General features: G+C 39.2%; 1 protein-coding gene across 1 annotated transcript; it reads left to right on the forward strand.

The window, feature by feature from the left end:
* Nucleotides 1–10,887: 10,887 nt before the first annotated feature.
* Nucleotides 10,888–12,827, forward strand: LOC136447648 (thrombospondin-2-like). The gene is made up of 5 exons (XM_066446688.1): nucleotides 10,888–11,012; nucleotides 11,445–11,553; nucleotides 11,902–12,010; nucleotides 12,244–12,414; nucleotides 12,817–12,827. Exons 1-5 carry the CDS (start codon nucleotides 10,888–10,890, stop codon nucleotides 12,825–12,827), a joined length of 525 nt encoding a protein of 174 aa, XP_066302785.1.
* Nucleotides 12,828–14,458: the final 1,631 nt, after the last annotated feature.

Raw genomic sequence — 14,458 nt, forward strand, 5'->3', positions numbered from 1 at the left:
CAGAAGTTGCGATACCCTTTCTCTGGCTATAGACCCACGGTGTAATATCAACTGGTATAGTTCAGAGTATATCTAACGATAAAAATTTTGCCCCCAGGTGCGCTACAGAAGCTGTGACAGCCCCACCCCTGCTTACGGAGGTCAGGAGTGTGAGGGGGAGTACATGCAGTCACAGGACTGTCATGCTGACAGATGTCCTAGTAAGAAACTTGAATCCATAGAAGTCCCTGTCAGATGAAACACTTCCAATCCTCCACGTCTTGTTCCAACACTTCTAAAGACGACCGTCTAAGCTGTGCTTCTACATTAAGAGGCTATATATTCAGCAGATGTTGGTCGTTTTGCTAATTATTTGCTTTTTGTGAAGTGACATTTTCTAGTGGCAAGGGATGGCAAATCTCAGACTGAAAAAATTAAGATTTTATTCTTACTTTCTTGACAGTGACTTAAAAAAATGTATGTAGTGTTGCTACATCCTTTGAAAAGATATTTAAGGAGGATAGAAAATATCATCACATAAAAGACCATCTTTGCATCATGAATTAGTCAAGATGAGGGAATCCTTAAAACATCTGATGAAACTTATGATGCCTGTCAGTGAGGAAAAAAATATATGATGCGTTTCTTCTTGAAAACAATCATACTTGATTAGGCTTGGGAGATTAAAAAACCTAACCTTTCTTTTTAAGAAGTGAATGAAAAGAGTGTTTTTTTAAACTATGCTATCTTTGATATATCATAGTTGATGGCAGCTGGAGCACCTGGACCACATGGACAGAGTGTTCCCAGTCGTGTGTTGGAGGCAGCAGGTACCGTCAGCGCACCTGTGACAGTCCTGCACCTGCGTACGGAGGAGGGGACTGTACAGGGCCACCTGCTGAGAGTCAAGAGTGTGGGGCTCCATGTGGTGAGTGCTCAAGGGGTTATCATCATTCAATATGTACATATAGAATACAAAATGGTGTATTCTGTATCGCCTGAAGTACCGGGCTTTGACAAAAAAACCCACATATTTCGATGCGAAATGTGCCAGCTGAGCTGAGAGAGTTTTGTATCCTCGAACAAAAAAATTGTAACAACATCAATTCCAACCTCCGAATCCGGTATTCAAATTTTTGACAGCGGCGCAACCGGTGCACTAATGCATTTTAAATATTCTATGGAAGCTTTTGTGATAAAAACAGTAGAACCCCCTGTAATAACGAAAGTTAGTGCCCGGCCTGGAACACCCGTATCAAATGTTTTTGCGGCCCAGGTATGACACAATAGGTTTTATTTAGAGAGAGTTATAATCTACCAAGGTAGCATAGAATCTGATATTTCAATATATTGCCCATTCCCCCTACAATCTTCATGTTAGCTACTACCTGCTTTTGACAGTGCAAATTAAGCTACGATTTGTAAAATTTGCATTGCAGTATGTACATCACTGTCTAAGGTACCTACATTCTAAATATCATGAAAATCCATTCATCCTTTCTTGAGTTATCCTCTTCCAAAGTTTCAGACAATATGCCTCTGCTGTTCCAAAACAAACTGCTAGGAGGTCCGACTAATAATGGCGAAGAATTAAATCGTAAAAGACATTTGAATGTTATCATGTACAATTACTATCTTGTCCTTCGTCACATATTATGCAGTTGTAACCCCTTGCCATTTGGCTTTGCAAGTTTAGCAGCTTTCTTATTGTAGTATTTTGTATTGTGAACTATTGTGTTTGTATGACCTTCTTTCCAACAGAGGAGTGCCCCCCAGGTATGGAGTACATAGGTGAGGAGTCCTGTGGTACCACCTGTCCTCGCACCTGTGCTGAACTCAGCTCACAGGTCATGTGTACATCAGAGTGTCTAGATGGATGCAGGTGAGAAAAATTAGACAAGAGTCTTTAAAGAATCGCTCTCTTACACTCTCTTTCTCTCTTTCTTTCTTCCTCTCTCTCTTTCTCTCTCTCTGTCTTCTCTCTCTCTGTTTTCTATCTCTCTTTTTTCTATCTCTCTTTCTCTCTCTTTCTCTCTCTTTCTCTCTCTCTCTCTCTCTCTCTCTCTCTCTCTCTCTCTCTCTCAGAACGTAAGATGAAGCGTAATGCTTTAACATGAAACAATTATGGTCTATGATTTTCATCACAAACTTTCTAGAATGAGGACCAAGAAAAAGATAATGGTTCTCGTATCTTACATTTCAGTGGTAAATAGAATTTCACATTATTCCTAAAATGATCACATTATTCCCTAAATTTTGCAACATTTCTAAGTTTGCAAAACTCACCCCACTGCAAAATATTAGTCTCTATCTTTCATTGTGTTACTGCGGTTATTTCAACCACAAACCAAAAGACATAGCAAACATTTAATTTTTCATTGGTCCATGAAGCTTAACTGTTGCGAACATGAATGACTTTGTGGTGCTTTTTTTCTGACATGTATCCCAGATGTCCGCATGGGAAGCTGCTTCAGGATGAGGTGTGTGTAGACCCTGCGGAATGCAGGTGTTACTATGAAGGTCAGGAGTACGACATCGGAGCTGTCATCAAGGTCGGACCCTGTCAGAACTGGTGAGATTTCTCTCATTTCAACAACACGAGATCTCACAGACTTTGAGACAACTTTTGAGGATTCATGGAAAGTAATAGCTGTAGATATCACCCCGACCAATCAAACCACATGAATCGCATTGAAACTCAGATTCGTATCAGCCATTTTCCGACAAATCGCTTTCTAAGTTGGGTTAACGACTACATCTGACAAAACAAACTTGCCAGTGGGATTGTGGAAGGTGTCAGCTTTCCAAAGATGTTTTGAGATTGACAATTTTGGCAACTTTAGAAGCGACCGCGATTTAACGTTTAGAGAAAAGTAGTAAAAACTATTTTTTTCTAAACGTGAAATCGCGGTCGCTTTCAATCACTATCAAAGTGCCAAAATTGTCAATGTGAAAAATATTTTTGGAAAGCTGACACCTTCCACCATCTCACTGGCAAGTGTGTTTGGTCAGATATAGTAGTTAACGCAACTTAGAAATTGATTTGTCGGAAAATGGCTGATACGAATCTGAGTTTCAATGCGATTCACGTGGTTTGATTGGTCGGGGTGGATATGGACTCAAACACGCCTGTATTAGTTTATTTAGCTGCTGTAAGATTGAATCTCTCCAACTGCCTTTACAAAAATTTCAGTATTTGTCTCTAACTTTACGAATTAGAATTACAAGTAATTCATACGTTTCTTGAAGATATTGAAATAATTCCTAAAAATTTATTTCAAGCCAATTTTGTGCCTTCTTTCCCTTTCCAGTACTTGCATTCAAGGCAACATGGTGTGTAGCGAGGACCCATGTCCAGGTAAGAGTTGTACACATGAAATATGGTTTAGAAATGTTTGAAAAAAAAGATAAAGTGAATTAAACAGATTAAGAATTAACCAACTTTTTACAGTAATTGATTCTGTACAGTAGCATCATTCATAGGTGGCTTTCAATCCCTAAAAGGAATTATCTACAAAGCCAAGTTTTCTAAGTCTTCTAAGCCGATTGCTTTGCCAAGTATGTTTTTTTACAACAATTAACTGTGTCATACAAATATTATATTTGCATACAGGGGGCAGAGAACTGGAATACACTACCGATATATGTTAACATATTTCATCCATACAATCATTCAAAACACTGTGCGAAAGAATTGTTTGACCCCTGACCTCCAATCCTTAGGACCTGGCACGATATGGACTATGAGTATGGATACAATTTTGTAATGACGCACAAATATGTTATGTAAATATCAGTGTATTGTTTGTATATGTGTATCTAGGGCATCCCTGAAAATCAGTGCTAAGCCACTGAGGGAGCTACCCTAGTAAAAGAATACAGAAATAAACAAATAAATAAATATACATTCTGTTGTGTTTTGTGTACCAGTGGATTGTGGCTGGACTCTATGGTCATCCTGGGGCAACTGTACCAAGCCGTGTGATGGGGGGACTAAGAGACGCTACCGTAGTGGCTCCAACCCTCCCCCTCAGGACGGGGGGAAACCATGTGAGGGGGTGTCAGAAGAGGTGGTAGTCTGCAACACACAGCCTTGCATACGTATCCTTTGGGAAATTATAGTTTGTGAATAAGGGATGTTTGTGAGCAATTCTGATTGAAAACGGTCGCAATAATAGTTCATTCGTGTCACAAGCGAATCAGGCATATTTTCTTCTCCGCAAGCTCCGAAGAGAACTAACTTAAGTTTCCAGTCTTTTTCACAGACAGCATACACACAATTAGGGTAGTGAGCTCACCGTCAAGACCGTACCAAGGAAGGAGTAGCTACGAATGAGTTCACAGGGGGTAGGAACGAAGGGTCAAAGGGCAATAGGGGAGGAATAATTAGGGTCAGGATAGGGGTCATGTGATTTGTCTGCTCAGCCGACGGAAAACGTGACTGATGTGCGTTACTGAAAGCATGAGCTTTTTTTGTCAAATGTTTTGTATCCTGAAAAAGAACAGAAAAAATATCTAAAGACATAATGTTTTGTGCTGCAATGCTTTCATCACCAAATCCTTTTGTAATTACTATCTTATAGTTCAACTTTTCAATAACACATATGATATGTGTTACTTAAAGCTTGAATTGCTTTTGTCAATATGTTGCAGCCCTAAAAAGGACCGTGCGAGAAAAAAATCTAGAGGCATGATGTTTTGTGCTGTACAGCATTCCTCACCATCATTCTATAGTTCAAGTTTTCAATAACATACAAGATGTGCTTTACTATGAACTGTTTTTGTCAAAAAGGACAGTCAAAGGAAAAAATATGTGTTAAGACACAGATATGTAAAGGGTGAGTGATTATTAATTTCTGTGCTGTATTGCATTCTTCTCAAAATCCTCCAAATCAAAAAGACACAGCTGAAACACCGGTCCCCAGAAAGTGGAAATGGACGAAATGAAACGAAATGAAACGAAATGAATCGAAATCTAATTTCCGAATTTTTCCAAGATGGAGTCGCAGCAAAGGTCATAAGAGTTCAGCGGACGATACCACTGTTATGTAGGTTAAATGCGGTGAATCTGTTCTGTTATACCAAATCGCTGAGAGTAATTTCTTTATCAAAACCTTCAAACCTTCCTGTTCCGATCGACTGTGATTGTTACAAAGTTCCTTACATTTCGCTATCTACTGGTATTACATTTCATAATGTTTCCCATCTTCTTTTCGTTCGTTCCATTTCGTTCCATTTCGTTCCATTTCGCACTTTCTGGGGACCCCTGAAACCCTGTCAAATGTTTACATCTAAAAAGAGAGAAATTGAGGGACAAGTTGACCTTAACCCCCCTTTAGCCCCAACAGGTGGTTGGTCCCACTGGACCCCCTGGAGTGACTGTAGCGTGACGTGTAGTAACGGTACCCAATACCGCTATCGCACCTGCAGCGACCCACCACCACCCGAGGGGTGTCAGGGGGACGCCGAGGAGCACACGTCATGTGATGCTGGCCCATGTGTTTGTAAGTTACTGTAAAATGCATTTAAGTTCGCGTGGTTTTGATCTCGTGGTAGGGAGAAGTTGGAGTGTTCGCGGTGATTGTAAGTTCGGATTTGAGACAATGATAGACAAGGGGATACATGTGTACAAGAAAAAGTTTTCAAGTTCATATTACGGAGAAAAGCTTACCGTGAACATAAAACCACCGCGAACATTTCTACATTTACAGTATCTGTTTTAACCTTTAGCACACTGAATTAGCCATTTGGCACCCAATTACCTATTGGTTTCAGAGTTAGGCAGCAGGGAGAAGGTTAAGAAATAATATACTAGACTTCCTTTTTTGGGAGGGGGATAGAATTGCCCACCTGATGTGTATTCTACTGGAAATGGTTGCAATTGATGGTTTTGTGTATGTATCATTTGTGGTAGATGTTGGTATTCTGAATGTTGTCTAAAGAGTATAATGAAGGAAGGAGGAAACTATAGTCTGTTGTTCACTGTGCTTGTCTTCAAGAGCTAGGGGAATTTTCCTGGTGGATTAGTATTGTGTATACGGTACATAGTGTATGCCTTTTTGTGGTAAGCAATAGATTGCAGTTTTATCCATGTTTTCAGCACCAAGGACAGGTATGTTCATGGTACTAAAAATAGGGATACTATGATTATGTTTTTTAACATTCATAACCAGTGGAAGATATGATTTTTAGGAGACAAAACCATTTTACTGTAAGTCTTGAAAAATTTGCAGCGGTTTTATTTTTGCATTTTTTCTGCTGTACTACAGAATTGTTTTAACCATGAACCTGGATTACTGCAAAAACCTTCTTTTGCCTCCTACCGCAAACTTCAGTCCTTGCAATAAAATAAATTTACGATTTCACTTTTTCCCCTTAGATGATGGCAACTGGAGTCCTTGGTCTCCATGGACATCCTGTAGTAAGACATGTGACATGGGCTTCACAGCCAGGCACAGAGAGTGCAACAACCCTCCACCATCTAACGGAGGGGCTTACTGTGTGGGACTGGCATCTGAGGCAACGACTTGTACTCTAGAAGAATGTCCAAGTGAGTAGATATCTACTCAACTGTATCATGTCAATCAAGAGGGACTATTGGTTGCTTATTATTGTCAAAAGTCAAAAGGTTGCATGCTAACAGATACCAAAAAATGTAGTCCATGTGGTGAATATGATAGATAGAGAAATAGATTGAATTCTCTAGTCATTTTGAGACTACTAAACAGTGAAATGTAAAGTGACTCTTCCTCTGAAAGAGTGGTCGTGAGAAAATTCAGAGCAAGCTTGTCAGAGTAAGTGTATGAGTGAGTGAGTGAGTGAGTGGGTGAGTGAGTGAGTGAGTGAGTGAGTGAGTGAGTGAGTGAGTTATGGCCATTTCCTGTGAAACAATAAATCAGGAGAATGAATATAGAAAAAAAAGAATAGTGAATCAATGAGTGAGTGATTTAGAAGACAGGGACCAATTTTCAATCTTTGGTACCTTGTTCATGACAGTTTGCTTGATTGATTCATATTAATTACAATATGCTTGAAAACTTTGAAAATAAGATATTTCTCTACTTGCAATCTAGAAAAGCTTTTGCAAATCTCATTCTGAAAGCGGGTATCTTAAGGCCTAAAAAGGGCTCCGAAAATCTAAAAGATAATGTTGAAAATAGAACAACAATCCTAAAAACTTGGCATTTATTCTACATACAGTTCCTCAGTGTGAGAACATCACTGGAAGCTTCTTCGACGAGTGCGGTCCCAGCTGTCCTCGGAGCTGTGAGGACATCGAACACTGCTATTGGTCGTGTGAACCAGGTTGTTACTGTGCGGAGGGTCTTGTTCTAAACGAGAACAGAACGGCCTGCGTGCATCCTGCCGAATGTTTCTGTCTGGACGTGGAAACCGATAAGAGGTATCCACCGGGAGCAACGATTCAGAAGAACTGTAATGAGTGGTAAGTTTAGTCTGTATCCCTTACATTGTCTACCTTCTTGGCATATGCTCTGTGAGTTGATGCATGCTCGCAAAATGAAGAACAAATATTACTATGTTATGTTATGTTATTACCCCCCCCCCCCCCAGTGTCTTTCTATGATACTTCAGCAAAAAGTCCAGGTTCTGTATCTAATGATCTCAACTTGATCTGGTCTTGATATTTTGAGGTAGATACAAATAACTTTTGACCTTGGGAAGATTTGTAGACAAGGTTTGGACCATCTTTTTTTTCAAATATATTGTCTATATGTTAGTGCACTACTTCAACTTGTATTCTTGATTTTCACTCCATTATTTATGATATTGGTAACTAAATTATAGCATGGAAATTGGTAATCATGTTTCATGTTGTCAGAGATTTGAAGTGTTTTGATACAGTGATAATCTCTTTCTACAGTGTTTGCAAAAATGGGAGATTTGAGTGCACTGACGAGCCTTGCCCCAGTAAGTAGACATGTTGCAGTGTCCATTTCTAAAGGTGTTGGTGTCTATCTGACTGATGCATGTGTTAATATGTACTCTTCCACTTCCCCTTTGTCCTCTGCTGTGATCACATTATCTATGATTCCTAGAAGAGACATTTCTGTGTCTCAAGTACATGTAGTCTTCTTAATACTCATTGTTAAACATGTTTTCTAATACTCATTGTTAAGCATATGCATCTACATGCAAAAATCATGGTGATTTTTTAATGAGTATTTTGATTCCTCTGTTGGAAACTGATGTGCAGTTATTGAAAGGTATGGAGAGAGTGAAAACTTTATATTCAAATAGGTTGCACTCAAAACAGGTACAGCCTCTGCAACACCTTTAATTCTTAATAGAAGCAACCATTTCTAGCGTCCCACGTCACAGGTATTGTACCGCTGCAATTCTAATAAAATCAAATCAAATCTGTTTTCTAGTTGCAGGTGACTGGTGCCCATGGACAAACTGGATGGGCTGTACCAGAACATGTGGATTCTCCATGCAGCACAGGTACCGCACCTGCAGTTGCCCCGAGCCGGCGCATGGGGGCGCTATGTGCCAGGGCACGCAGACAACTGCAATGGGGATCGGCATACAGAAGGAGATGTCATCATGTGATGTGCCAACACTTTGCCCAAGTATGTTATTTATACTATCTTGACAAGTTGGAGTTTAAGATATAGACATAATAAAGAGAGCTGAAAATTTGCCTCAATGAGAGAGCAGTTTAACCTTTAGTCTGCTAGGGTAGCCATTTGGCACCAAATTTGTATTTGTTATGTGTTAGATAGCAGGGAGATGGTCAAAGGTTAGACATGTTAGCTGTTATGCAACATTTCGCTTGTTTGCAACATACTTCGTGCTTCAAACAAGAAGACAACATGTATTTAAGAATCTAGTACTGTAGATGGTATTTTTTCAAAAACCATTTTTCATTCTTATTGTTTTTACTCTTTGAGATAATAAGATATCTTCCCAATGCACTGGTGCCTAATATCTTATTTTAAAGCTTTTTTTCTTTGAAGTATGCTCCAGCATTTGATTGTGAAGAATTTTGAAAAGAAGAAATAGATTGCAATTTCATCTATACTTTCAGAACCAAGGAGAGGACATGGTAGTTCATGGTACTGGAAATATGGATGATATTGTTTGTTTTTTCTGTTGATGTCACAGAAACTGCAGTCTAGTATCTTTACTTCATTTTCTTTCACTATCATCAGCTATTTTTATCTGTACTATCAACACCAAGGACAGGTATATTCATAGTACTGAAAATGGGGATATCATTATGTTTTTGCTATAAATGTCAAATTCTATCATAGAAGCTATACTGTGGCATTTTTACTTCACTTTCTTTTACTATCATCAGTCTTTTTTCTTCTTCCACGAGTATAGTAATACTGCGGTGGTTTTATTTTTGCGATTTTGCGGTAAGCTCTTTGCCTTGAACTTAAAACCACAGCAATTCTTTGCCTTCCCAGCTCTTGTCTCAAACGCAAACTTAAAACCACCACGAACACTACATTTTCTCTCTACTGCGAAATTAAAACCATGCAAACTTAATTGCATTTACAGTATTTGATACCCTGATATTTTTTCTACACAGCTGATGGTCACTGGTCTCCATGGGGTACATGGTCTGGTTGTCAGGAGTGTGTTCCCGGTAGCGAGACCAGGACTCGGACCTGCACTAACCCCGCACCGGAGAACAACGGTCAACCGTGTCAGGGGACGTCTACGCAGTCACGCACCTGCCACATGGACCCTGTGGAGTGTGGCCCCGAATGTGTGGAGGGCTTTGTCATGGCCTGTCGGTTAGGTCCAAGGTAAGATAGGTCGTCTTTGACTTTAAAAAATCAAGATTAACTTTTGTATACAAAGCAACCCCAGAGAATGACATAGTACTTACAATTAAACTTGTATGTGCATGCTTAAAACAGGCCAACTCCTAATTCCAATTCTTGAGCTTTTAAAAAGAATGGTACATACTGCTCTAACTGTTTAGCACTCAACACTTATGAGAAAGAGTATGGTAGTTGAACACGCACCACTACCAGTGGACTAGCCCCCTGCTATATTGCTTGCACAAATGTGTGGCCTAAGAACTAAAGAAAAGAAGATGGCCACTGCCTCATAAATGACCAAAATATGTGGAAAGGAAGCAGCTTGTTTCAGTGTCTTTTTTGCAGTCATTTTTGGTCACAACTCATGGTGTTATTACAGTATAAGAAAGAAAAAATATATATTTGCTGCTTTAGAAGCTGAAGACATTGTATTGATTATTTCACCTTAACAGCTATCTATATAATACTTTGTTGTATTATACTTAGGTCTTGTGTAGACATCTGGGAAGGCACAGAGTACGTTGAGAATGCTGCAGAGTGTCAGTACGAGTGTGGCTGTCCAGACGACACGGTACTCAACAACGGCACATGTACATCCATCAGTCAGTGTCCCTGTCGGTTTGATGTCAATGACTACCCAGGTAGGTAAACATCTACTGAATGGTGTAGGGTGGCTGTAGCGTATTGAAAACTTTTCTGTTTTTTGTTTGTTAAAACAAGGAAGTTGAATGCAATAGCTCAATGGTGAACCAGAAGAGACACAGAACTTAAAATGTTTTTATAGGGTAGCTAGGAGAATATGGGAAATTTCCAAAAGTGAAAGGACAGAGAAGGAGAAGTTGCCTGAAAATATGAGTTTCTTGATTGTCCATCAATGAAATCAGCCATTTTCATTGAAAAGACTTGTCCAAAATGTGTATTATAAATGCAGAAATGTGGAATGAATAATACCTGCTGTTGAAACTTGAAATTCAAGTATTCCCAGAGTCTCTAAGCTCTTTAGGCAAACCATGTAGTAACATTGATGAAGATAGCAAAATGTTCTAAATCACAATGTCAAACATAAATCATTTTTGTAGCCAGAATAATGTATGGTACTCATTGGCAGTAGATGCTTGATGTTTTGGACATTTTCTTTCCATCTTTAGGAGTGACAGAAGTGCTCCTGTTGGCAGAGGGAGGGCAGTATGGCTACCTCACCCCTGGTCAGGTCATTGCAGTGGACTGTAACCAATGGTATAATTACACTTTACATCTTACACCTAGACTGAAACTTTTAAGTGCTAAGATTTACTTTAAGCTTGATGGGAATATTTCAATTTTTCCTAATATCATACAAGATTTCACCTTTGCCAAAATGATGTTAAACTTGTCAAGTGACATATAATAAAATGTAATGTTTCTCATTGATAATACAAATAAGGTTGCACCCGAAAAACATGACACAGGTAACCAACATTTTTTGAATGGTTGGTATAAGAATATGAAGAGTGAACAGTCAAAGTATTATCATATCCTAATGCCACGAGGCCTTGGACAATGGAAGAAGAAGAAATGAATGAATATCATTTTCCAAATCCCAGTGAAAAGATAATGAGATGCAAAAATACATGCATTATGTGCTCTATTCTTTTGTCTCTAGCAGTTAGATATGTGTTGTATTTCCAGTGTGTGTGTGAATGGAGGACTAGACTGTACGGATCACCAGTGTACCACAGATGGGGAGTGGTCCACCTGGTCTCACTGGTCCAACTGTACTGTCACTTGTGGAGGAGGGGTAAGTCAAAAACATAGTTCTTTTGTTAATTACTTTTGTTACCTTTTTTTGATATCCGGTAAACTGCCTTGCAGAGAAACACACCAGACTTGTGCACTATGTACAAGCTTCTTAGGATCAGACCAATGAATCTAATGCTTAACATAAATGTGCAACGTTTATCATCTTTAACGTTTAACGTCTTTTTAGTAAACCATAGATTTTGATTCATTCTGTACCTTTTTTGTAAAAACTGTGGCAAACTGCTTTCAAATCATTACTGCATTTCTGTACGTTACATCTTCAGATGATTTTGTCAGAGGTTGCGTCTGATAAGTCAATATCTCTCTATTTGTAATGGATCAACAGGTCCAGTACCGGTACAGGTCATGTGACAACCCTCCCCCGGCCTATGGGGGCCTGGCCTGCACTGGTCTGGGCGAGGAGGCTGTCCACTGTAACACACAGGAGTGCCCAAGTAAGTTACAAAAAGTGTAACAGACACCTAGTGTTTGATTACATTATGTAGCAAGTGGCAGGACAGAGCTGGAGGGGCTGGTCACCATATACATGTTTATGAATGTGTTTGAGTAAGAATATTCAGTAGAACAGATCAATAGTTTGTTAGGCTTGACCATCTGAAGGTAAACAGGATGAATTTGCTTGCAAATGTTACCTTTCTAGTAAAATGTAATTTTGTTATTTTCTAAGTTCATGGCAATGTTGGTGAGTGGAGCGAGTGGACCAGTTGTTCTGCCAGCTGTGGAGTCGGAAGCAGAACACGCCATCGGTACTGTAACGACCCGGAACCCCTACATGGAGGCATGTACTGTGTGGAGTCACTGGTGGAGACCTCAGACTGTAACATTGGGGACTGTCCAGGTAATAACAAACATTGCCATTGTTATATAGAGGGATGCCAGGTTGCTTTTGTTGAAATAGGTTGTACATTGTCAAAGATTGCAGTTTTAGAAGGTTAGTCATTGTAAAAGGCAATACAATGCTAAAAAATTATGATTATGTGTTCAATGTCATTTGACCACAAAAACATTTTGCCATCAAACAGAAATGGATGGAAGTTTTTATCATCGTACCTTTATCTTGTTTTGGTTTGTTTTGTTGTGTTTTGTTGAGTCATGTTAAGAGCGTGTTGATGCATTTTTCTATATGAAAGGTTGCCAACTTTTCACCTTAATCATAGTGATTAAAGTGAGATGTATGTTGGGTATGATATTTCCCTGACGTGTGCTAATATTATAATCATTATGATATTTTCCATATAAGACCTGTGTTAGGTGTTACGTATATCTGAATTGTGACCTGTGATATGATATTTCCCAGATAAGACCTGTGTCGGAGGTAAGGTGTACCAGACCTGTCCTCAGCAGTGTCCCAGGACGTGTGGTGACGTGCAGGATGGAGTGACCTGTGAGACGACGGCCTGTGTGCCTGACTGTGGCTGTCCTGAAGGACAGGTGGACCTGGGAGGAGTCTGTGTGCTTCTTTCAGGTGAGAGATTATGCAACTCCGATACACATTTTCACTCATTTTCTACATCAATAATGCAGGCAGGTGCTGATGATAGCCTTACTACTGTAAATGCAGAAATGTTCTCAATGGTTTTATGTTTGCGGTTTTCGCGGCGAAACGGTCAAAACCACCGCGAACATTGTGTCCAATACTGTAGCAGTATGTGACTACACTCCATTTTCGCCCCAGCGCGAAATAAAAACCACGTGAACTTAAATGCATTTACAGTATTTGCATTTCAATGAATTGTAGCTTAAGCATAGGCAGCATGTAATACGCATTTCATGGGCATTTTTGAATTTAAGTATTTATCTGGAAGTCTCTTTGAGCTGTAGACATTCACTTAAGTCACTGTAAGAGAGGGTCAGGGACTCAGGGGTTTTATTAATGTGCAAAAAGGCTTTCAGGAATAATTTCTTCAGGTCGGTAAATGACTAGATGACAAAGTTCTTTGTTTGCAAGCAAGATATTCACAACAACAGCTGACATTTTGGTGACAGTCTGTCACCTTCCTCAGTGCAACACTGACTGGTTCTATTTTGCACTACAGCTTGGTGTAGCTGCTAACAAAACGCTTGTCTATAGCTATGTATAACAGAATCTGATCCTATTTCTCCACAGACTGTCCCTGTAGGTGGAACCTGGCCTCAGACAGTGATGGTAACCCCATATATGGGGAACAGTTTGACTCTGGGGAAGTCGTCAGTTTCAAATGTACCAACTGGTGAGTCATGCATCATAGATTTATCTTAGTTTATTTTTCTAAGAAATGCAATATCAAAGAAGCAATAAAGCTACAAGAGAAGATTCTGAAGTTTCCTAAGCCCTTGTCTTATTTACACTGCCAGAAACAAAGCCATCTTCATTTGAAGGAAGTAAGCCTGTTTTGTCCATTTTAACTTTTAGTGTTTTACAGGAAATCATTGTTTGATGTCTCTTTCAACTTTGATTATCTTTATTTATAAACGACAAATTCTTTATCCTTTACAGTACATGTCTGGAAGGGCGATTCATCTGTAATGAGGAACTACTTGGTATGTATTCTACACTTTTAAAACTCTTGTAAGATAAAGCTCTTGTAACATACCTTCAAACAGTGATGTAAATGAAGAATTATTACAAACTATCATTAAGGATGTGCTTATATCTAGATTTCGAGTATTAGAACCACATGGCAAACCTATTTGTTATAATGGTGGCAGTTCTAGTGGTGCTGTCATTACTGTCACAAGACCAGGGTTATCTTGATGAGGCCGTGTTGATTTGATTGTATGAATGACAGTTTTTTTTGGCTATACTGTAAATTGCGAAAAGAAGGTGCAAACTAAAAAAAATGCATGCTATAAATTGCAAAAAAACATATTTCAGAAAACAGATACTAATGTCGTACAATGCC

Source organism: Branchiostoma lanceolatum, chromosome 13 (genome assembly GCF_035083965.1).
Source record: "Branchiostoma lanceolatum isolate klBraLanc5 chromosome 13, klBraLanc5.hap2, whole genome shotgun sequence".
Lineage (NCBI taxonomy): Eukaryota > Metazoa > Chordata > Leptocardii > Amphioxiformes > Branchiostomatidae > Branchiostoma > Branchiostoma lanceolatum.